The sequence below is a fragment of the Callithrix jacchus genome, chromosome 14, assembly GCF_049354715.1.
Source record: "Callithrix jacchus isolate 240 chromosome 14, calJac240_pri, whole genome shotgun sequence".
In the NCBI taxonomy this organism is placed as follows: Eukaryota; Metazoa; Chordata; class Mammalia; order Primates; family Cebidae; genus Callithrix; species Callithrix jacchus.
Genome location: NC_133515.1, coordinates 6,859,595 through 6,882,767, shown reverse-complemented (window position 1 = coordinate 6,882,767; position 23,173 = coordinate 6,859,595). Strand labels below are relative to the sequence as shown.

The window sequence follows — 23,173 nt, the reverse complement described above, 5'->3', positions numbered from 1 at the left end:
GAAAAAAAAATAATAATAATAATAAAGTGTAAGATTCAGTGGTTTTAAGTATATACAGAGTTGCTGAATCATCACCACTGTCTGCTTCCAGAACATTTCATCTCCCCAGAAAGAAACCTCTTTCCCATCAGTGTCAATCCCCAGTCCTGCCTCCCCTATCCTGGCAACTGTTAATCTACTTTTGATCTCTATGGATTTGCCTATTCTGGACATTTCATATAAGTGAAATCATATACTATCGTATATACTAATCATATACTTTTTGTATCCTCTTTTCTTAGCAATGCTTTCAAGGTTCATGCATGTTATAGCATATGTCAGTCCTTTTTATGGCTGAATAATATGCCATTTTATGGATATACCACATTTTACTTAGCCGTTCATCCATTGATGGACACTTGGGTTATTTCAACCTTTTGGGCATAATGAATAATAAGTTTGGTGTGGTGGCTCATACCTGTAATCCCAGCACTTTGGTAGGCCAAGGCAGGAGGATCTTTTGAGTCTAGGAGTTCAAGACCAGCCTGGACAACATAGCAAGATCCTGTCACTACAAAAGTAGATTTATTTTAAATTAGCCAGGCACGGTGGCGTGCACTGTTGTCTCAGCTACTAAGGAAGCTGAGCCCAGGAGTTAGAGGCTGCAGTGAGCCACGATTGTGCCACTGTACTCAGCCTGAGCAGAAAAGCAAGACCCTGTCTCCAGAAATAATAATACTCTGAACATTTGCATACAAGTGTTTTATGGACATACGTTTTCAATTCTCTCAAGTATATTCTTGAGTAGAATTGCTGGGTCACATGGTAATTCTACATTTCACTTTTTTTTTGAGACAGAGTTTTGCTCTTATTACCCAGGCTAGAGTGCTGTGGCATGATCTCAGCTCACCACAACCCCAGCCTCCTGTGTTCAAGCAATCCCCCTGCCTCAGCCTCCTGAGTAGCTGGAATTACAGGCATGTGCCACCACGCCCGGCTAATTTTATGTTTTTAGTAGAGATGGGGTTTCTCCATGTTGGTCAGGCTGGTCTTGAACTCCTAACCTCAGATGATCTGCCTGCCCCAGCTTCCCAAAGTGCTGGGATTACAGGTATGAGCCACTGTGCCTGGCCTACATTTAACTTTTTTACAATTTATTTTTATTTTCTCTTAGAGACAGGGTTATGCTCGTTGCTGGGCTGAAATGTAGTGGTGTGATCGTAGCTCACTGGAGCCTTGAACTCCTTGTTTCAAGTGATCCTCCCACTTCAGCCTCCCAAGTAGCTAGGACTACAGCCACACACCACCGTGCCTAATTTTTTTTTTTTTCCGGATACTGGGACTCATCGTATTGCCTGGGCTAGTCTCAAACTCCTGACCTTAAATAATCCTCCTGCCTTCACCTCCCAAAGTTCTGGGATTATAGGCATGAGCCACAGCGCCCAGTTCTATGTGTAACCTTTTGAGGAACTGCCAAGCTGTTTTCCAAAGTGGCTATGTCATTTTACTTTTCATCAGCAACATATGACAATTTTTCCGCATCCTCCTAAATGTTCGTTATTGTCCATCTTTTTGACAGTAGCTATCCTAATGGGTGTGAAGTGGTATCTCATGTGGTTTGGATTTGCATTGCTCTGGTGTCTAGGCATGTTGAGCTTCTTTTCATATCCTTTTTGGCCATTTGTATTTTTTTCTCCAGGGAAACATCTAATCAAATGCTCTGACTTTTTTTTGTTGTTGTTGTTTTTAACAGAGTTGTTTTCTTTTGTTGAGTTGCTGAAGTTGTTTATATATTCTTGATACTAGACCTTCACCAGATATGATTTGAAAATGTTTTTTCTCATTCTATGGGCTTTCTTTGCAATCCCTTAATAATGTCCTTTGATGTACAAAATTTTAAAATTTTGGTGAAGTCCACCTTACCTATTTTTTCCTTTGCAGTGTCAAACTTAAAGACATCATTTTAGGGCCGGGTGCAGTGGCTCAAGCCTGTAATCCCACCACTTTGGGAGGCCGAGGCGGGTGGATCAAGAGATCGAGACCATCCTGGTCAACATGGTGAAACCCCGTCTCTACTAAAAATACAAAAAATTAGCTGGGCATGGTGGCGCGTGCCTGTAATCCCAGCTACTCAGGAGGCTGAGGCAGGAGAATTGCCCGAACCCAGGAGGCGGAGGTTGTGGTGAGCTGAGATCGCACCATTGCACTCCAGCCTGGGTAACAAGAGTGAAACTCCGGCTCAAAAAAAAAATGGCATCATTTTCTAGTCTCAGTTATGAGAATTTTCATCTATGGTTTCTTCTAAGAGCTTTATAGGGTTTTTTTGTTTTGTTTTGTTTTTTGTTTTTGAGAAAGAGTCTCGCTCCGTTTTGCCCAGGCTGGAGTGCAGTCCTGCAATCTCGGCTCCGCCTCCTGGGTTAAAGCAATTCTCCTGCCTCAGGCTCCTGAGTAGCTGGGATTACAGGTATGTGCCACCACACTCAGCTAATTTTTGTATTTTTAGTAGAGACAGGGTTTTACCATGTTGGTCAGGCTGGTCGTGAACTCCTGACTTCGTGATCCGCCTGCCTCAGCCTCCCAAGGTGCTGGGATTACAGGCGTGAGCCACCGTACCCGGCCAAGTTTTATAGTTTTAGCTCATAAATTTAGGTCTTGGATCCATTTTGAGTTCATTTTTGCATGTAGTTTGAGACAGGAGTCTAGCTTGGTTTTTTTTGCATATGGATATCCAGTTGTCTCAGCAGCATTTGTTGAAAAGACTGTTCTTTCCCCATTGAATTATATTGGCACCCGTGTTGACCATAAATGTAAGGGTTTATTTTTGAACTCTCAGTTTTATTTCATTGGTTTATATGTCTACCCTTATGCTAGTGCCCTAAATTTTTTATTAGTATAGCTTGTAGTAAGTTTCAAAGTTGGGAAGTGTGAGTCCTCTAACTATACGTTTAACAAAATTGTTTCAGCTATTTCGAGTCCCTTCCATTTCCCCATGAATTTTAGGACCAGCTTGTCAATTTCTGCAGCATTGAAAGCTGGGATTTTAATAGTGCTTGTTTTCAATCTACAGATAACTTTTGGATAGTATTGCTATCTTAATAAAAGTAAGTCTTCCAATTCATGAACAGAGGATATCTTTTCATTTATTTAGATCCTCTTTAATTTCTTTCAATGTGTTATAATTTTCAGTGTACATGTCTCACATTTCTTTGGTCAAATTTATTCCTAAGTATTTTATTCTTTTGGTGCTATTAGAAATGTTTTCTTAATTCCTTTTCAAATTGTTCATTGTTTGTGTGTAGAAATGCAGTCGATTTTTATATATTAACCTGCTGAACTTGTTTATTAGCTGTAATAGTTTTTGTGGTAGAATTTGGTTTTGAAAGCAAACATACTCTTGTGCAACTAATTGGTTAAGAGAAATGACCTCATGTTTTTTTAACAAAAATGTTTTGGGTGAGCCAGAGTATGACTGGCCATTAACCTAGTGCCAGTCTTGAACCAATTCCGTAGGAAAAGGGGCTCTATCAGCGAGATCAAAATGCTTTAGAAAAGGAGCAGAGCACGCGTAGGTTCTTTCCCATTTGCTTACAAGACAATTGTCCATTTTTACCTACCCATTCCATTCTCTATTGGCTTCTGTAATATTTGTGTAGGAGGAGGGGGATATAATAAAATGGAATGACCCTGGCCAGTGCATTCTTTGGATATTTTGAAAGTGGGCGAGAAGTTTAGCTCCAGGAACAAAATTCATTTCACGTTCTTGAGTAGAGTCTTAGGACACTTTGTTCTTCCTCACTCGCTCACACTTTTCCCTTTGTTCCTAGAGCTCTGGGATCGCAGTCCCTGGGGCCTCGGGCTTCTGCACAGGCCCCGTTTTGTGGGTTACTTTATTTTCTGCCTTTGCTTGTTGCATTCTCCTTCCTTTATCTTTATTCCTCCTTCCCACTCTTCCTCTCAGATAACATACATAAAGTTGCTTCTTGTAAAAAGAATTAAGTGCAAACAAAATGGCCAGTAATCTTACCACCCAGGTAACCCCTGTGTTTTTTTTTTTTTTAAAGTACTCTATGTACTAAGTTTAGCAAATTTAAATACTAGAGAAAGATGTAAAATAAAGAGTGAAAGCTTTCTTCCCAGCCATTCCCCACAAACACTTCCTCCTTCCAAGTACTCATTAGTAACAGTTTCTCGTGATTATTTCCAGGAACAAAATTAATGCGTAATCCATATTTTATCTATATTTTCGTGTTTATGTATTTATACCGTATTTCTTTTGCCACATTGGTATCCATCTGAAATTACCTCCAGTGTCAGTTGCTCTTCTCAGAGTTTTCCAGTTCTCCCCACTGGTGTCTAGAGAGGCCACACCTGCACAAGGAAGGTCAGGCGGGGCTTTCTAGACCAGGGGTCTGCCAAGTGGGGAGTCCTGGAGGTGGGATGAGCCACTGGGGTGTAGAAACAAAACATGAATACATATTTCTATTTTAGTTCATCCTTCTTTAAAAAGCAACTTTATTGAGGCATAACTGAAAATATTAACTTGGGAACATTTGAAGTGTATAATTTATATACTTGACTTAACATACGTACCTGTGAAACCATTGCCACAATCAAACTAGTAAATATATTCCATGGCCTCCAAAAATTTCCCTGTGTTTCTTCATGATTGATCCCTCCCCGACCTCTTGTCTGTAGGAAACCACTGATCTACTTTCTGTCATTGCAGATTAGTTTGTATTCTCTAGAATTTATATAAATGGAATTATGCAGTAGGTACTCTTTGTGGGCTGGGGGGGGAAGGGTCTGGCACATTTCACACAGAATAATTATTTTGAAATTTAAGCAGTCTTTAGTCTGTCTATTAGGTTGGCACTCTGTGTTCTTCACCATGTTATTAGGAGGTGTCCTCGCCTCAACCGATCTGCCTTTCTTGTGGTTCACAGGACAGCCTCCTGCTGTGGGGACAGGAAGCAAGCCAGTCAGAGTCCCCAGAGTGGAGGCCTTGCGACCTTCTCATCTGCAGGTTGCATCTCCCGTGGTGGTGGCAGCAGTAGCTGCCCAAACGTGCGAAGCACTTAAGTGCCTGGGCCCTGGACCCAATGCTGTTCTCATGCTGGGTACCCTTCACTCCTGGATTCCACAGGGCTGGTCCCATTGTCCCTAGCCTCAGAGAGGTGAGCTGGGATCCAGGTCTGCCACCCCAGCTCCATGTGGTCCCCACACTGGTGCTGTGAGAATGTTGTCTAGACCCAAATGGACAGGAAAACACTTGGAGGACCAGCCAGGAGACCACAGGACCCACAGCTTTATTGGAGCTGTAATCTTCTTGACATAGCCCCTTCAGTCTCCAGTTGAAATTCAATGATAACAGTAATTCAGCGTCATAATTTACCTCTATTTTTTTAAAAAAATGTATTATTCTTGGATACGATAGTTCAATTGAAAAGAATAGGTAACGTTTCCAGAGAGCTTAATTTGTGCTAGGCACCAAGACCAGGACTTGGCCTATTTCATTTAATCACCACAACAACCTTATAAGTAGATACCTTTTTTTTTTAATTTTATTTTTTTTTTAGAGACAGGGTTTCTCCATGTTGGCCATGCTTGACTTGAACTCCCAACCTCAGGTGATCCACCCACCTTGACCCCCCAAAGTGCTGGGATTATAGGCATGAGCCACCGCGCCCAGCCTACAAGTAGAGACTATTATTTTCCCATGTTATAGGTAGTTGGGGGCTAGAATGCCCACCCAAGCTCCTTGCTGTGCATGCAGTGGGCGCCATCTCCTCTGTGGTTGGCCAGCCCTTGTCCAGTTTATTTCACCTCGCCCTCTCTCACTCTCTGTGCTGCAACCTTGCTGCGTTGCATTTCTTCCATCTTCCTTCTGCCACAGGGCCTTTGCATGTGCCAGCCTCTCCACCTGGGACACTATCCTCCCTTCCTGCAGCAGCCCCCTGACTTTGCCTTCTTAACTGCATTTCTTCCTCTCAGTTATGGATTTCTCTGGCATCACCTGCTCAGGGAGGCCTGCCTTGCAGGCACGTGCAGCCCCCTTGCTTCTATGCTTGGCTCCCTCTTCCACTCGTTGTAGCTTTAGTCGATGATGAATTCTTTGATTATATTGTCTCTCCCAATGGGCAGTGAGCTCGAGAGTGCAGAGACCATGTTTTTGTTTTGCTTTTAGTTTTAGTTATCTGTTGGGTTCCTGGCAGCTACGTCAGCCGGGACACAGTAGGACTCAGGTGGTTTTTGTTGAACGAATGGGTGGGTCTCTAGAAATACCTGCATTTCCCCATGGACAGCAGCATCTTTTCCAGATAGTTGTTCTGATCCTTTGTGGCCAGTCGGCTGTGGAGCTGTGTGTCTCGGCCAAGCTCTGATGTGCTCTCTAGTCCTCCAAGTTCAGGACGTGGGATCTGTTGGCCCTGTGGGGACAGGCATGCATACTTTACCCAAGCTCAGCCGGCATCTCCCCAATCTCTCTGTCTGTGTACACTCAGCTCCTGTCCCCTCCACTCATTCCACCACCTGTACAAGGGGACCCTCAGGTACCCCGCCATCAGTTACTACTGAGTACGTTCCCTTAGAATAGAATTCCTGTCACCAGGAATTTTTAAAGCCTTCAGGTGATTCTAATGTGGAGCTGGGGCTGAGATGCTCCAGATTTTGAGGACTTTGGCCAAGTGCACAAATCTCTTGCAGGAGAGGTGGCCAGGCAGTCATGGGAGCTTAGCCTACCCCTTCAGCTCAGGACTCTCAACCCCCACTTTTAAAATGAGTTGCAAAATAAATTTAAGTGACTTGAACTTGGAGAGCACTTTTCTGTTGTTGAGACAAGGTCTCACTCTGTCACCCAGGCTAGAATGCAGTAGTGCCATCATGACTCACTGCAACCATGACCTCAACCTCTTGGGCTCGGGTGATCCTCTTACCTCAGCCTCCCAAGTGGGTGGGACTACAGATACATGCCACCAGGCCCGGCTAACTTATTTGTACTTTTTGTAGAGACACAGTCTCACTGTGTTACCCAGTCTGGTCTCAAACACCTGGGCTCAAGCAGTCTGTCTACCTGGGCCTCACAAAGTGTAAGGATTATAGGTATGAGCCATCGTGCCCAGCCCAACACTTCTTTTAGACACTGATCGGAGGATGCTTGCAGCTCCCCCAGTACTCAGGCTCTGGCTGTGGCAATATAGCCACAGGCAGTTGGCCTCAGATGCGTGGGTGAGAAGGGAGCTGGGGCTGGCATTTGAGGCTTCCTGCCCACCCCCACCACCCTCGTCATCCACCAGAGCATGGGAGAGCCACAGCTTTCCCTAGCTCAGTGGAGCCCAAACTTGGCTGTGTGTTAGATACACTGGGAATTTTTTTAAAATTCCAAAACCTAGTTCACACCCCAGACTAATTAAACCACAGTTGCTGGGAATAGAGCACAGGTGGCAGTAATTTTTGACACTCCCTAAGGGATTCCAACATGCTCAAACAGGCTGGGTGTGGTGGCTCACACCTATAATCCCAGGACTTTGGGAGGACAAGGCAGGAGGATTGCTTGAGCTCAGGAATTCCAGACCAGTCTGGGCAACATAGCAAAATGTTGTCTTTACTACTAAAAAAAAAAATAGCTGGGCATGGTGGTGCGTGCCTGTAGTCCCAGCTATTCTGGAGGCTGAGACAGGAGATGGCTTGAGCCTGAAAGGTTAAGGCTGCAGTGAGCCGTGATTGTGCCACTGCACTCCAGCCTGGGCAACAGAGCAAGACCGTGTCTCAAAAAAGATAAAAATAAAAATAAATGCACAGACAAGTCTGAGTACCACTGCGTTAGGTTCTCACATGGGTCCTTGATTGAGACGAGAGCAACCACCATCATTCTTTACACTGCCAGGTCTGCTGTGCTGCCCAAGATACCGTGTGTGGAGAAGCCCCCTCCTTCTGTTATTATTATTTTTTTAAATTTGTGACAGAGTCTTGCTCTATCACCAGGCTGTAGTGCAGTGTCATGATCCCAGCTCACTGCAACTTCCGTTGTCAGGTTTCAAGCAATTCTCCTGCCTCAGCCTCCCGAGTAGCTGGGACTACAGGCACGCACTACCATGTCTGGCTAATTTTTTGTATTTTTAGTAGAGACGGGGTTTCATGTTATTATTTTTTTAAAAAATACTTTTGTTGGCTGGGCATAGTGACTCACACCTATAATCCCAGCACTTTGGGAGGCCAAGGTAGGCAAATCACCTGAAGTCAGGAGTTGGAGAACAACAGCCTGGCCAACATGGCGAAACCCCATCTCTACAAAAATACAAAAAATTAGCCAGGCATGGTGGCAGGTGCCTGTAATCCCAGCACTGGACAACATGGCAAAATCCCCTCTCTACTAAAAAAATACAAAAATTAGCTGGGCGTGGTGGTGCACGCCTATAGTCTCAGCTACTTGGGAAGCAGAGGCAGGAGAATTGCTTGAACCTGTGAGGCAGAGGTTGCAGTGGCCTGAGATTATACCACTACACTCCAACCTAGGAGACAGAGTGAGGCTCCATCTCAAAAAAAAAAGTATAGATGTGTTCATCCTTACTTTATCATATGGAATAGTTTCATTGCCCAAAAAATGTTCTGAGTTCTACCTGTTCATCCTATCCTATCCCCTCCCCTTCACCACCCTGCCACCCCTCCCTAGTTTCTGGCAAGCAGTGCTGCTGTCACTGTCTCTATAGGTTTGCCTTTTACAGATGTCCTATAGTTGGAATCATACAGTCTGTAGTCTTTTCACATTGGCTTCTTTCACTCCGCAATAAGCATTTCAGGTTTTCTCATGCCTTTTTGTGCCTTGATAAGTCATTCCTCTTTTATTGCTGAGTAATATTCCATTATGTAGATGCACCATAGTTTGTTTATTCGTTCATCTCCTCAAGGCCACGTTGTTTGCCTCCAATTTTTGACAATTTTGGATAAAGCTGCTAAAAACATTTATGTGCAGCTTTCTATGTGGATATAAATTTACAGTTCATTTGAGTAAATACCAAGGAGCACAATTGGTAGGTCATATGGAAAGAGTCTGCTTAGCTTTGTAAAAAGCTACCAAATTTTTTTTTCCCCAAAGTTCCATTTTATATTCCCACCAGCAATGAATGAAAGTTCTTTTTTTTTTTTTTTTTTTTTGAGACTGAGTTTCGCTCTTGTTACCCAGGCTGGAGTGCAATGGCGCGATCTCGGCTCACCGCAACCTCCGCCTCCTGGGTTCAGGCAATTCTCCTGCCTCAGCCTCCTGAGTAGCTGGTATTACAGGCACGCGCCACCATGCCCAGCTAATTTTTTGTATTTTTGGTAGAGATGGGGTTTCACCATGTTGACCAGGATGGTCTCGATCTCTTGACCTCAAGTGATCCCCCAACTTTGGCCTCCCAAAGTGCTGGGATTACAGGCTTGAGCCACCGTGCCTGGCTTGAATGAAAGTTCTTACTGCTCCACTTCTCTGCTAGCATTTGATGTCTTCAGTTTCATATTATTCCAGAGATCAGGCATATTTCAAAACTCTAAGGTTCAAAAATCCAAATGGGCCAGCCAGGCACCAAGCCTTAATACTAGCACTTTGGGAGGCCAAAGTTGGGGGATCACTTGAGGTCAGGAGTTAGAGACCAGCCTGGCCAACATGGTGAAACCCTGTCTCCACTAAAAATACAAAAAAAAAAAAAAAAATTAGCCAGGTGTGTGTGCCTGTAATGCCAACTACTTGGGAGGCTAAGGCAGGAGAATTGCTTGAACCTGGGAGGCAGAGGTTGCAGAGAGCCGAGATGTGCCACTGTACACCAGTCTGGCAACAGAGCAAGACTCTGTCTCAAAACAAAAATAACAAAACCTAAAAATCCAAACTGAGAAAGAATTTGGTAGACCCTTCATTTGTGGACATCACTGGGAAACTCTTTGGTTGAGTCTAAATCAGTCTCAACCTTTTGCTTTCCAAAGTTGGGAGGGTAGTTTGCTACTACTACCTTCCTGAATCATACTGAGGGAGCCCTGTATCCTTAAAAACAACCAAGAATCCATGCTTAGGTGGCCAAGTGAGAAGGTGACTGTCTGGAGCTGAGGCATAACAGCTGGGCCTTTACCAGCTGTGCTGGACCATGATGTGACCTTGAGCATGAGAGGCACATGCTAAGAACAGCAGAGCAGAAAGACAGGCTCCTGAGATCCTACAGGTACAGTCGGGTCTCTGCACCGGCTGTGACCTGTCTACCAAATTCTAGCTTACTGAAGCCTGGGTTGGTTTTTTCTTTTGTTTTTGTTTGTTTTTAATTTTGGTCCTTGAAGATAGGAGTCGTTCTGTGGTTTGGCATGGTGCCACTTGGTCCCACACACCAGGGACCTCGAGTGCTTGCTGGTATTAGGTGACACCAGGCAGTGGTATGAGTTACAGAAGAGCAGGGGAAAGGAGAGGTGGCCTGGGGACGGCATCACCTGCCTTGTACACACTCCTGTGAGTAAGCAGGCCAGGGGCCTCTGGAGATCGTGTTGGCAGGTGCAGAGTTGGTTACAGCAAGGTAGGGAGGTTGTCAGCAGCACCACAGGAAAGGCCTCAGGCCCAGGGTGAGTGGGAGAAAAAGGAAAATGAAGGCACCCTCGGAGCTGGCTGCAGGGAGAAGCAAAAAGAAGGTTCAAAAGGATGTGGGTACAGGTCTGGAAAGGAGCCGGTGAGAGAGAGACCAAGAACAGCAAGCAGTCAGCATTCCTGAGTCTCCCTAGGCACACAGTTTTCTGCAGGGAGAGGCAGTGTCACATATTTGGGAGAATGCTCATCTGCCTGCATCCTGTGCTTACACTGTCATCGGGGCAACAAAATGTGCATGTTTTTAAAATAAAAGATGGATGTGTCATGGTTTGGGGATACAGGATTTTTTTGTTGAGGACCTGGCTCCTTTTCATAATGGCACTGCCTGCTTATGAGTCCAGTGGCTTCCCTTCATAGCCCTGGTCCTTGCCCTGGTCTCCTAGGCCGGCTCATCTTCCCTCTCTCGCCCCACCTGCCTCTCCATCCTCACCCCCGACCCCTGGGCCCTGCACCCACTCCAGCACCCTGGGCTCCTTGCTCAGTCTGGAAGAAAGCGGTGCTCCCTGGCCTCAGGTCTCTGCCAGGCTGCCTGAGTCACTCAGGGCGTTCCAGTGTCCCCCGACCACCCGTCCTCCAAGCTGTAGATGCCACCCAGCGTCATTGTGTGTATTTATCTTTTATGTGTGCCTTGTGTGTCCCCCACCCAACACCAGCATCCTGAGAGCAGAGCTGCTTTGTGTTCTGTTCACCGCTGGGTCCCCAGCATTTAGAACGGCACCTGGTGTTTGCTTCCATTTGCTGAGTGAAGGCACAGTTGAAATGAATAAAGCTAAAGCTAATTGACTAAAGCTGGAAATACTGAAACAAGTTTAAATTTAAGTACAAAAGTGCCACACTAAGATAAGTGATTAGACTTGGGAGGATATGCAAGGATTGGATTTTAGGCCTCCTGTAAACATTGTGAGCCCTGTACTCCAGTTAGGATGGAACTCAGTGGGATGGGTAGCTTGCTTTAGGAACCAGCCCACTGGCCCCATTGCCATTAAGGCTACTGGGGACCTGCCCTCCTCCTGTGGTATCTCAGGGTCAGAGAACCAGAACTCAGGAGATGATGCTGCTTGGCCCTCCCAGTGCAGCCACCCAGCAAAGCTCATTAGCTGTTTGATTTGGGGGTTGGGGAGGTCAAGAACAGAGCCTGCAGACCCTGCCCCCTCCCGCCACAGCTCTAAGGCCCAGGAAGGGGGGGAGGCATGAGGGAGGGCCAGGGGGGTGGGCAGGAGCCAGGTCTTGAGCTGGGGCTGGCACTTCCAGTGGCCAAAGAGTTGGGATGAGCATGGTTTTCCCATTCCATATAAGCAGTGCCAGGAGGACGGTAGTGAATTAACAGCTTCTTCCATGACACAGATGGAAAAGTCACTTTTATTTTAGGCCTGACAATCTTCTTCCTCTATCTCCCCTTCACCCTCAAGCATCAGTTGCATCCCAGAAGAGTGACCTAAAGGGATACCTGCAGACTCACAGCCTCTACACAGAGCCCAGAGGCTCGGGGCTGCTCTTCAGCTGGCTTTGTTTTTGGAGGGAGTCTCACTCTGTCGCCTAGCTGGAGTGCAGTGGCAGCATCTCAGCTCACTGCAGACCGCCTCCTGGGTTCAAGCGATTTTCCTGCTTCAGCCTCCTGAGTAGCTGGGATTACAGGCACACACCACCATGCCCGTCTAATTTTTGATTTTTAGTAGAGAGAGGGTTTCACCATGTTGGTCAGCCTGGTCTTGAACGCCTAACCTCAGGTGATCCACCCCTTTCAGCCTCCCAAAGTGCTGCGATTACAGGTGTGAACCACCATGGCCGGCCCATGCTGGCATTTTAAAAAACAGTGCTCTAATGCTCCCCTGGGCGTCACCTAAAACAACTGTTCTGTGCCTGGAGGAACTGCGTTGGGGAGCTGGAGCCTGGCAGCTTGGTATCTGAGTTTCCTCTGTGTCAGCTCTCCAGAAAGCCCTCATCCGGGACAAACAGTGTTCAGGAAAAGCTGAGCGCATGGCCCACTTCTAGGCAGTGTTAATTATGGGCTCTGGGTGGTGTTTTCCTGTCCTCAACTCACCAACCTCCAGGGCTGCTGATGGGGACTGAATTGTCCCAAGGCCTCCCCGGCCCCTCCTCTGACACTGTTCCTGACACCTTGGCCCGGGTTATGCTGTGCTGTGGAGCGGTTGCTGGATAGGAGAGGGAAGAAGGGATGACGCCTCTCTGGAGGCTGGCAGAGTGGGCACTACTGCCTGTGAGTCGGAGTTTCACAGCAGAAGATGCCCCTGCATGGGCTAGGGTAGGGATCTCAAGGGGAGGCGGGCACAGCCCCCTTCAGATTTGAGGCTGCTTGGCAGGAGATTCCAGCCCACCTGGGCCTCCCAGAGCCTCACCCTAGGATGATAGTCTTCCCCTCCCTGGAAAGTTCATCTGCCACCCACAGGTGCATGCACGTACGTGCACAGTCCCCCGAAGGCCCTGGTGAACAGTTGGTTCTCTCTTTCCAGTGGAGTCTTACTGTGTTTTGCAGACTTCATTCTTCCCAGCTCGTTTGTGAAGTGAGTAAGGGGTATCATTACCATTCTTTACTTGTTAAGTTGCCCAAGAGAGGGAAAAAAAACAAACAAACAAAGTTTTTCCTCCTCCAAGAGTCTAATTACTTGTTTGGTGAGTCCCAACCCATATACATTTCCAAAGAGAGACACTCGATGCCTGCCGAAGAAATGTCCTTGGGCAGGTTTCAGAGACCCTCTGCCCGCCATCTGCCAGCACTGCAGCTGGGCAGGACTGTTGCCAGAACTTTTCAATCAGCTCAGGAAACTGATTCTTGCCGTGGTCCTTGCGGAAGTCCCCACCCCACTGTATCCCTCCCTGCTCTGTGCCCATTCCTGCCTCCAGTCTGAACATGCCATGCTGCTTTGTGCTGCCTTGCCTCCGTCCTTTCTATCTCTGTCAGGCCTGCGCCTCACTTCCCATTCCACCTTCCACATTTCATATCCCTGTCCCCTCAGCACCTTGAGGTAACTCCCGCTCCTCTGAGCAGACCTTTTACCCACTTTGATTTTTTCATAAACACACTCACTTATATTTCTTTATCTAGCTTCTGTCCCTCCTATGTTGTGAGCTCCCTGAGGTCAAGGTTTCCTCTAGCTTGCCTTCTTATCTTCCACACCTGGCTAGTTCCTGCACACAGTGAAGTGTGCTGAAGTGGGTCCTCAGGGTGGGACACTCACCCTCTAGAATGGTGAAGGCTCAAGCACGTGCTTCTGATGTGTCCCTAACCCAGCTTCCAGGTTCTTGATTCTGATGCCTTAGCCATTGTCAAATTTAACATCTGCCTTCTGGATACTGCCAACCCATCTTATGACTTGTTTTTAGTCTCCCTGTCTCGGTCCATTTGAGCTGCTATGACACAGTGCCTTAGACTGGGTAATTTATAAACTGGGAAATGTATTGCTTACAGCTCTGGAGGCTGGGAAGTCCAGGATCAAAGTACCAGCAAATTTGGCATCTTGTGAGTGCTGCTCTCTGCCTCAAAGATGAGGTCTTCTGGCCAATTCCTCATGTGGCAGAAGGATAAAAGGGGCAACCAACTCCCTCGGACCTCCTTTCTTTATCAGGGCACTGATCCCATTTATGAGAGCTCCACCCCCATGACCTAATTTTTCTCCCAAAGGCCCCACCTCTTGATGCTATCACACTGGGATTAAATTTCAACATAGGAGCTTTGGGGGAACATAACACTCAGAACATAGCACCCTCTTTACTGTGTACTACTTGGTCAAATTTGTTTTGAATTCTCTCCATTCACTCATTTTAATTCTTCCATGTGCCAGCCATGTTTTTAGGCATGGGGCCTACAGAAATGGACAACACAGATGTGGCTTCTTCCCTCATGGAACTTCTGTTCTATCGGGGAGAGACAGAAGAGAAGCAAGTAAACTCCTAAGTCGGATAATGTTGAGGAATGAGAGCAGGGTAGAGATGCAGGCTCTGCCCCTGGATGGGGTGTGGGAGCTTGCAATGCAGAGAGCATGTGGGGTGGGATGTCTTGGACAGGCATCCTTGGAGAAGATACCTTGACACATTCTTTTTTATCTTTCTACTCTCCCACTGGTAAAAATGTCTTTAGTCTGACAAAAGAAAAGGCCCTGAGTATGTAAGGTTCTTTCCGTTTGTTAATGTGGTCAGATTTTCTCATGGATGTTTGGTTAAATTGGTCCAGGGAAACTGATCCCCATAGTGCACACTTGCTGAGGAGACACACCCCAGGCTATGGGAAGCAGGTGAGGTGTGCTTCCAGCAGGGACAGTGAACCAGGGGATGCCCAAATATTGCAGCAGTAAGCATGCTGCAGAGGCAACAGTGTGGGCTGAGTGCTGGCCTCAGTGCTTTGCAGTGGGGAGTCTAAGGACGTGAGCCTGGCGTCTAGTGAGTCTTGCAGCTCGGGGCCTCTGGCTCAGGACTGTTTGTGTCACTTGGCTATGGGCACCCGAGCACACTGGCCTGATGTGGGTGGCCAAATGGTCAGGAAACAATCATCCCAAGTGCAGCCATACCTTGAAGACCAGCTAAAAGAACATTTAATAAAACATTGAAACTCACAAAGCTCCAGAAGTACTTGGAAACCACCAGTTGCTTCATTTCCCAGATAACACCTGTGGTGTCAGAGAAGGCAAAAAGTGGTTACCTTGGGCCAGGGGTCACGGCCAGCCCCCTTCGTGGGAGTGGTGTGTCCTGCCCTCCGTTCCCTGCTCTAACTTTCTGCTCCCCTTTGGTCTGACAGATGAAGACATGCACCTCTGGTGCCCCTCACTGCAAGAGATCAGGGAGGCATTCCACAGCCTGGGTGCCTACAGTCCTGCCCTCTACCCTCTGGGGCCCTTTTGGCACAGTGGCAGGTGAGTACTTCTCCTTCCTCACTGCCTTTTCTCTCTCTTTCGTTTTTTTTAAGAGACAGGGTCTTGCTCTGTCACCTAGAGTGGAATACAGTGGTATAGTCATAGCTCACTGCAGGCTCCACCTCCCAGGCTCAAGTGATCCTCCCACCTCACCCTCCTGAGTAGCTGGGACTACAGGCATGCACCACCACACCTGGCTAATTTTTTAATTTTTTGTAGAGGTGGGGTTTCCCTATGTTGTCCAGGTTGGTCTTGAACTCTTAGTCTCAAGCAGTCCTTCTGCTTCGACCTCCCAAAGTTCTGAGATTACAGGTGTGAGCCAACCCACTCCCAGCCACCTGTTCTCTTATTTATTTGGAAGTTGCTGAACTCAGGCTCTAGCCCATGTGTAGGGAATTACAGAACAACCACACACCCCACCTGTGGATCTGAGTATCAAACCAGGAAGGAATTTCCATGTTCCCAGCCTCAGGGAGATGGGAAGCACCCAAGATGGCTAAGCCTGTTTTTGGCACTTCCTGACTCAGCCCTTGCTGCCCCCTCCTCTCCGGTGAAACCCAGACTTTGCAGCCTGGTTAGCATCCTTGCAGACACATCTTAGTCCCTTGAGTCTCTTCAAGCCACTTGTTTGGCTGATTACCTAGTATCAACTCAGGAATAGCAGAGCATGCTTTTACGGTCCCGCAACCCTCAGTTTTGTGTTGTGAGTGCCCCCGTTGAGCCTGGAACTGGCTTTCTGGTGAACAGCGATGATCATTTGCCTATGCCTGGTCCCTGCCTGTGGGGAACAGCGCCACGTGATGCATAAATAGCTCTGGTGGGCGGATGGTGACTTAGCTTAAGGTCATAAAAATGTTATATGCCATCATCTTGTTCTACAAATTTTAGCACATCCAAACTCTTGAGAACCCTCAAAGAAGGTGGTTTGAGATGGAACAGAGTGTTTTGAAGCTAGGGGTGGTGTGTGGGTGCTGTCATAAAGGACTTCCCCAATGCTTCCCGCTGACAATCCCTCAGCTCCAGGAGGTGCCAGGTCCCCATTCTCTCGCCTCAGTGGGCAGATGTTCCTCTGCATGGAAAGTTGGAGCTCTCCTAAGAACCTGTTCCACGACTGTGTTTAGCAATTATCTGCCAAGCCAAACCACACTCAGCTCTGCTATAAATACCCCACACATGTGCCAGCCTGCCGCGCTCCTGCCCCTTTCCTCCCAGAGCTTGCAGCTCCATGTCTAATGTAATGAGCCACTTGCCTCCTCCTGGCACAGAGCTCCTCACACCATCTTGGATGAGCAGGGAAAAGAATTACACTCAGAAAAACAAATGTATGTCGGAGGCAAGAAAGGGCCATGGAGTCCAGAAGAGCCACTTGTGACTGCTGTGATGAGTGCTCCTGTGTCTGCCTGGGAGTGGGAGGCAGCACTGGAGACACAGCCACCAGGTCTCGCTCTACTCTGTAAAGAGCCGCTTCCCCTACTGCTTCCTGGTTCTCCCAGGATTTGACAGCAGCCTGCCCTTCAGCGTGGGACAAATCTGTTGTCTCTAGAAGCAGAGCGGGCAGGAGGGATAAGAACTGTGGCTCTTTAAACGTATCATCTCAAGTACTTTGGAACACAAACCCAGGCATGCAGACTTCAGCTTTCCCAGGCGCAGTTAAGCCTCGTGTGGGAGGAAAGCAGAGCCGTGTTGTCCTAGATCAGGGCCCAGGGAGCTGCCAGCACATCATGTCATGCCCCAGACACATCATTTTAACATCTGCCTCCTTTGGGCCCCACACTTTGGACTGGCTTTTGACACCATTTCCCATCAGGATTCAGAACTATCCCCAAGGATCTGGCTGATAGTCACAGGGGTGACTTCCTGCTCCCAGCTCTGGGAGCAGGCTGGGGACCACTTGCCAAGCCCCTCAGGGCTGGGGAGGGTTTTCTGGCCAGAGCTCCTCTCTATGTCTTCCCTGGAGTAAGAGGATGGTGAAAATGCCTGGGTAGGTTTCCTGGGCTGCTGTGTTGTATCATGGGTTGGAGGATGACCCCTCTAGAGTATTCAGGAAGCATCAAGGAGGTTCAAGCATCTCTTCCCCAAGCACGGGATTCCCCAAGCATCCTTCATGGATGCCCGGGCCACAAGAGAGAGAAACCCCACAGCAGGCCATCTTCTCCTTGTCCTCATCCTGGCTCCTCACCAACTCAGAGGCTGTCTTGTGCCAGCTGGCTCCACCCAGGCATCTCTTTTCTGATGACTTCCAGGGATGCCTCCATCCAGGGGAACAGATGCCTGTGGGGCTTCTCCTGGGGTACCCACAGCACCTCACAATGGCCAGGGCTCAAAACGAGGGGCTCAGACGTCTGTGCATGGCCCCACTAGGCGTCTAGGCTCAGACGTCTGTGCCAGACCCCACTAGGCGTCTAGGCTCAGACGTCTGTGCCTGGCCCCACTAGGCGTCTAGGCTCAGACGTCTGTGCCTGGCCCCATTAGGTGTCTCCGTAGTTGCTTTGAGAAAGACAAATCTTCCACCATTTCTTCCTAGTCTCAGATTTCCTTAAAAGCCATTACATCTCCCATCTAGTGCTTCTGGATTTCCTTTCAGAAACATGCAGTCCTTCCCCAGTTGGGCCATACAGATCCTCTGGCATCCACCTTGTCGGAACCAGTGGCCCTCTGCTCAGTGATGAGACTGGGGAGGGGAAATGGAAGGATGTTTTGGGAGAAGGGGAAAGGATGGAGCGTGGGTGTGAATGGAAAGCGGGTGATAGGGGAGCTCATCAGCATGCTGAGAGGGGCTCGTGCCTACGCTGCCACACCGAAGGGCCTTGTCAGGTGCCCCCATCTCCCCCAGGAGCATAAAGGAGGTCCTTAGGTAGCTGTGCATTTTCCTCTAAGGCTGTTCCTACTACCAAGCCCAGCTGAAGTCAGAGCCCTGTACCAGTGCGCAGGCCTGGCCTTTGAAGACCAGAAGTCTGGAGCTGTTGCCTGGTGCCAGAAGCCTTGGCCACTTAGCTTGCTTTCTTTTCTTTCTTTTTTTTTTTTTTTTTTTTTTTTTGAGACGGAGTTTCACTCTTGTTACCCAGGCTGGAGTGCAATGGTATGATCTCGGCTCACCGCAACCTCCGCCTCCTGGGTTCAGGCAATTCTCCTGCCTCAGCCTCCTGAGCAGCTGGGATTACAGGCACGCGCCACTGTGCCCAGCTAATTTTTTGTATTTTTAGTAGAGACGGGGTTTCACCATGTTGACCAAGATGGTCTCGATCTCTTGACCTTGTGATCCTCCTGCCTCGGCCTCCCAAAGTGCTGAGATTATAGGCGTGAGCCACCGCGCCCAGCTTTTTTTTTTTTGAGATGGAGTTTTGCTCTTGTTGCCCAGGCTAGAGTGCAGTGGTGCAATCTCGGCTCACTGCAACCTCTGCCACCAGGTTCAAGCTATTCTGCCTCAGCCTCCCAAGTAGCTGGGATTATAGGCGTGCACCACTGTGATGGCTAATTTTTTTTGTATTTTTAGTAGAGATGGGGTTTCACATGTTGGCCAGGCTGGTCTCGAACTCCTGACCTCAGGTGATCTGCCTTCCTCAGCCACCCAAAGTGCTGGGATTATAGGCATGAGCCACCACACCTGGCTGGCCACTTGGTTTTCAAAGGAGCAGTCTGGTGAAGAGGCCAAAGGGTTAAATATATGACAGTTAACACTGACAGGGCTTCCTATCAAGCACAGGGGCGACTGGTTAAGGAGGCAGCCCTTGGTTAAGGTAGTGGTGGTGCTCATACACTGTACCTGCTGCCCTCCCTCTGAGAATGTCAGAATGCCATACAGATGGTAACTTCATTATTTTTTCAACTTTTGGCAGAAGAAGACGCAGACACCTAGGTAGAGGCCAGTGACATGTCCCTCATAAGATTAATGAGTGTTGAACAGTGTGTCCAAGACACACACTCCAGTTCCTAGATGCTGGCCACAGACCCTGGAGCTAGGAGTAGGACCGATGAGGCTGCTTTGCTCATAGAGTCCAACGGTGGGGCCATCAACTCACTCTAACCTGCTGAGCCCAGGAGGGGAACAGGGATGACAGATGGGCCATTGAATCCCCTGGGCTCCATGACCCCTTGCTGGGAGCAGTGGTGGAGTTTTGGGGATCAGCTGATGCTGCATCTCAGAACAGCAGCCGCAGATGCCAGCAGTTCAGTCAAGTGAGTCCTCTGAAAGACAAGGATTAGAGGACACCCATTATATTGCCCATGAGCCTGAGAGGTGGGCCCATAAAGTTCTGGAGCTCTGGCTTGTAAGCCAGCCAGGCATTCACTTGGAAAGTCTGGCATTTCTTCCCAAGGAGGACAGGGTGCTCCTCACAGCCGCACTCCCCTCCCCAGCTCAGAGAACACGTGTCACCACTTCACGCCTTCTCCCTTTGGTGGCATCTCTCTCCCACAGGCTTTCTGAAGTTGACTCTGGCTGCCCTGTGCTGAGAAACCTGAAAGCACACCTGCCTATGTCTGCGCGCAGTGCCCACTCAAGGCTGGTATGAACCAGAGCTCCCCCTCACATACTGGTGTGGGGCCAGCCTGTGCCCAGATGTGCAAATGCCAGCCTCACCCATTCAGTTGTGGCCCTAATAAATGCTGAAATCTGGAAGAAGGGCTGAGCCCAGCCCCAGCCTCCACTCCCCCACCAAATTTGGTTTGTTGGCACCTCCAACTTCCTGGTACCTCAGAGACATCTCTTTCTCCTCTGAGCTCAGCGCCAGTGCCAGGCAGAGAAGAGCTGAGATTTAGCGGGAGCTATAGGGCAGCACTCTTTTTGCCCCATGGCAGGGGGGCTGCATGGAACCCATTGTCATCAATATCTTCACTTACCACTGTTAGCGGGAACTTTAAGCCAGTTCATGAGTGGAGAAGTGGGTGAGACAGCAGAGGGGAGCCTTGCCATAAGCTCTCTTAACATACTTCAAATCAACAATGTACATTCGGCCATAGAGGTGAATGTGATCCCACCCAGGCTGTCATCCCATGAGTGCGTGTCAGGGAGGGAGGCTTGTGGAAAGGGTGATGAGACTGCCATCCACTAAGACCCACCAAGGCCCCCTCACCGTAAGCATCTCACCACCCTGCGTGTGGCTTAGTTTTTAAAGGGGGGATTATTTTTTCCCTAGCCCTGGCCTCTAACATCATCTGGTGCTCAGCTAGATACTGTCCGTCACTCAGGGAAACCCCATGCTGGGCTTGTCAGCATGCAGCACATCAGCTCAGGGTGATACCTTTGGAGGGGGTTTTCAGGGATGTTTTTATTCTGATTTCTGACATACTTGCTGACTTGCAAGCCAGCCCCCATGTCAGGCACCACGTAGTGCATGTTTCAGTGCATGCAGGGTCACCCTTGTCTAACAGACCCAGGGAGGACTCAAGGAAGACCCTTTGGTGGGATTGGAAGTGTTATTTTCTGGTTCCCAAGTCCTGGAAAACTAAAGCTGGAGGCCTCACCTGAATGGCAGCGTGGGGAAGCCAGTCCCCAAGGAGTCCCCATGGGTCCCCTGTTCCTGGAGTTTACACAGTTCTGTAGCTTCCTCTTCACTAAGTCATGTGACCAGCAGAAGCAATGGGATGTCACTTTCAAGGTTAGATTATGGAAGGCTGCAGCTCAGTCTGAGGGATATTCTTTTTTTTTTAATTGCATTTTAGGTTTTGGGGTACATGTGAGGAACATGCAAGATTGTTGCATAGGTACACACATGGCAGTGTGATTTGCTGCCTTCCTCCCCATCACCTATATCACATTTCTCCCCATGCTATCTCTCCCCACCTCCCCACCCCCCGCTGTCCCTCCCCTATCTCCCCCAGACAGACCCCAGTGTATGATGCTCCCCTCCCTGTGTCCATGTGTTCTCATTGTTCAACACCCACCTATGAGTGAGAACATGTGGTGTTTGATTTTCTGTTCTTGTGTCACTTTGCAGGTTCATCCCTGTCCCTACAAAGGACACGAACTCATCATTTTTGATGGCTGCATAGTATTCCATGGTGTATATGTGCCACATTTTTCCTGTCTATCATCGATGGGCATTTGGGTTGGTTCCAGGTCTTTGCTATTGTAAACAGTGCTGCAATGAACATTCGTGTTCATGTGTCCCTATAGCAGAATGATTTATAATCCTTTGGATATATACCCAATAATGGGATTGCTGGGTCAAATGGAATTTCTATTTCTAGGTCCTTGAGGAATCGCCACACTGTCTTCCACAATGGTTGAATTAATTTACACTTCCACCAACAGTGTAAAAGTGTTCCTATTTCTCCACATCCTCTCCAGCATCTGCTGTCTCTAGATTTTTTAATGATCGCCATTCTAACTGGCGTGAGATAATATCTTAATGTAGTTTTGATTTGCATTTCTCTAATGACCAGTGATGATGAGCATTTTTTCATATGGTTGTTGGCCTCATGTATGTCTTCTTTTGTAAAGTGTCTGTTCATATCCTTCATCCACTTTTGAATGGGCTTATTTGTTTTTTTCTTGTAAATCTGTTTTAGTTCTTTGTAGATTCTGGATATTAGGGTCTCGGGCATATTCTCTCTCCCTCTGTTTCTGATTGCTGTCTTTGGAGAACCAGCAGCCATGTGGAGAAACCCTGTGGAGAGGTCCTGGGGCCTGTGGATCAATGCCTATGTGAGTGAGCTGGGAGGCAGGCCCTCCAGCCCAGTCAGGCTCAGCCCCGCCTAACATCTTGATGGACACATCTGAGAGACCCCTGAACCAGAACCACCCAACGGAGCTGTCCCTGGATTCTTGGCCCTCAGAAACTACATGAGATCATCTGTGTGGAGGAATTTGCTGTGCCCAGCAGATGAGCAGCCCCAGGACAGTGGTGTCCCACTCCAAACCTCGATCCTGCCCCCGTGCCCACCTCTCGGGTTTCCTGTCGTCAGTTATGGTTGTCTTCCGTAGGATGCTTCCAGGCGAGGCTGGCCTGAGTGAGAACAAGCATCAGGACGCTCCCCAAGAGGTAACCTTGGACATCAGTCTCAGCCACATCTACAAGGTGAGTCCAGCCGCCTGCTTCATTCAGGGCACTCTCGGCTCTCAGTCCAGACCCATTCAGCAGCTTAATTTGGGGAGCGTCACAGAGCATCTCCAGCGAGCTCAGCACCACGGCAGGCACTGCTGGCTGTGGGCCAGATGCTACAGAAACCATGTTACTGGAAATGGTTCCCAATCCAGACCCCAAGAGAGGGTTCTTGGATCTTGCTCAAGAAGAAATTGGGGCCGGGCATAGTGGCTCATGCCTGTAATTACTGCACTTTGGGAGGCTAAGGCAGGCAGATCATTTGAGGTCAGTTTGAGATCAGCCTGACCAACGTGGTGGAACCTCATCTCAACTAAAAATAAAAAAAAAAAATTAGCCAGGTGTGGTGGCAGGCGCCTGTAATCCCAGCTACTTGGGATTACAGGAGGCAAAAGAATGACTTGAATCTGGGAGGCAGAGGTTTTAGTGAGCTGAGATGGTGCCACTGCACTTCAGCCTGACAGGGTGACAGAGCGAGACTCTGTCTCAAAAAAAAAAAAAAGAAAAGAAAAAGAGGCCAGGCTCACACCTGTAATCCCAGCATTTTGGGAGGCTGAAGCAGGCAGATCACCTGAGGTTGGGAGTTTGAGACCAGCTTGGCCAACATGGTGAAACCCTGTCTCTACTAAAAATACAAAAACTAGCTGGCCATGGTGGCACATACCTATTGTCCTAGCTACTTGGGAGGC

General features: G+C 48.3%; 1 protein-coding gene across 1 annotated transcript in view; it reads left to right on the top strand.

The window, feature by feature from the left end:
• Positions 1-23,173, top strand: part of FAM178B (family with sequence similarity 178 member B) — a 110,936-nt gene that overhangs the window by 43,717 nt on the left and 44,046 nt on the right. Inside the window, exons 9-10 of the mRNA XM_054244524.2 lie at positions 15,327-15,441; positions 22,367-22,460. Coding sequence (XP_054100499.1) covers positions 15,327-15,441; positions 22,367-22,460 — 209 coding nt within the window. The remainder of the gene's footprint in view (positions 1-15,326; positions 15,442-22,366; positions 22,461-23,173) is intronic.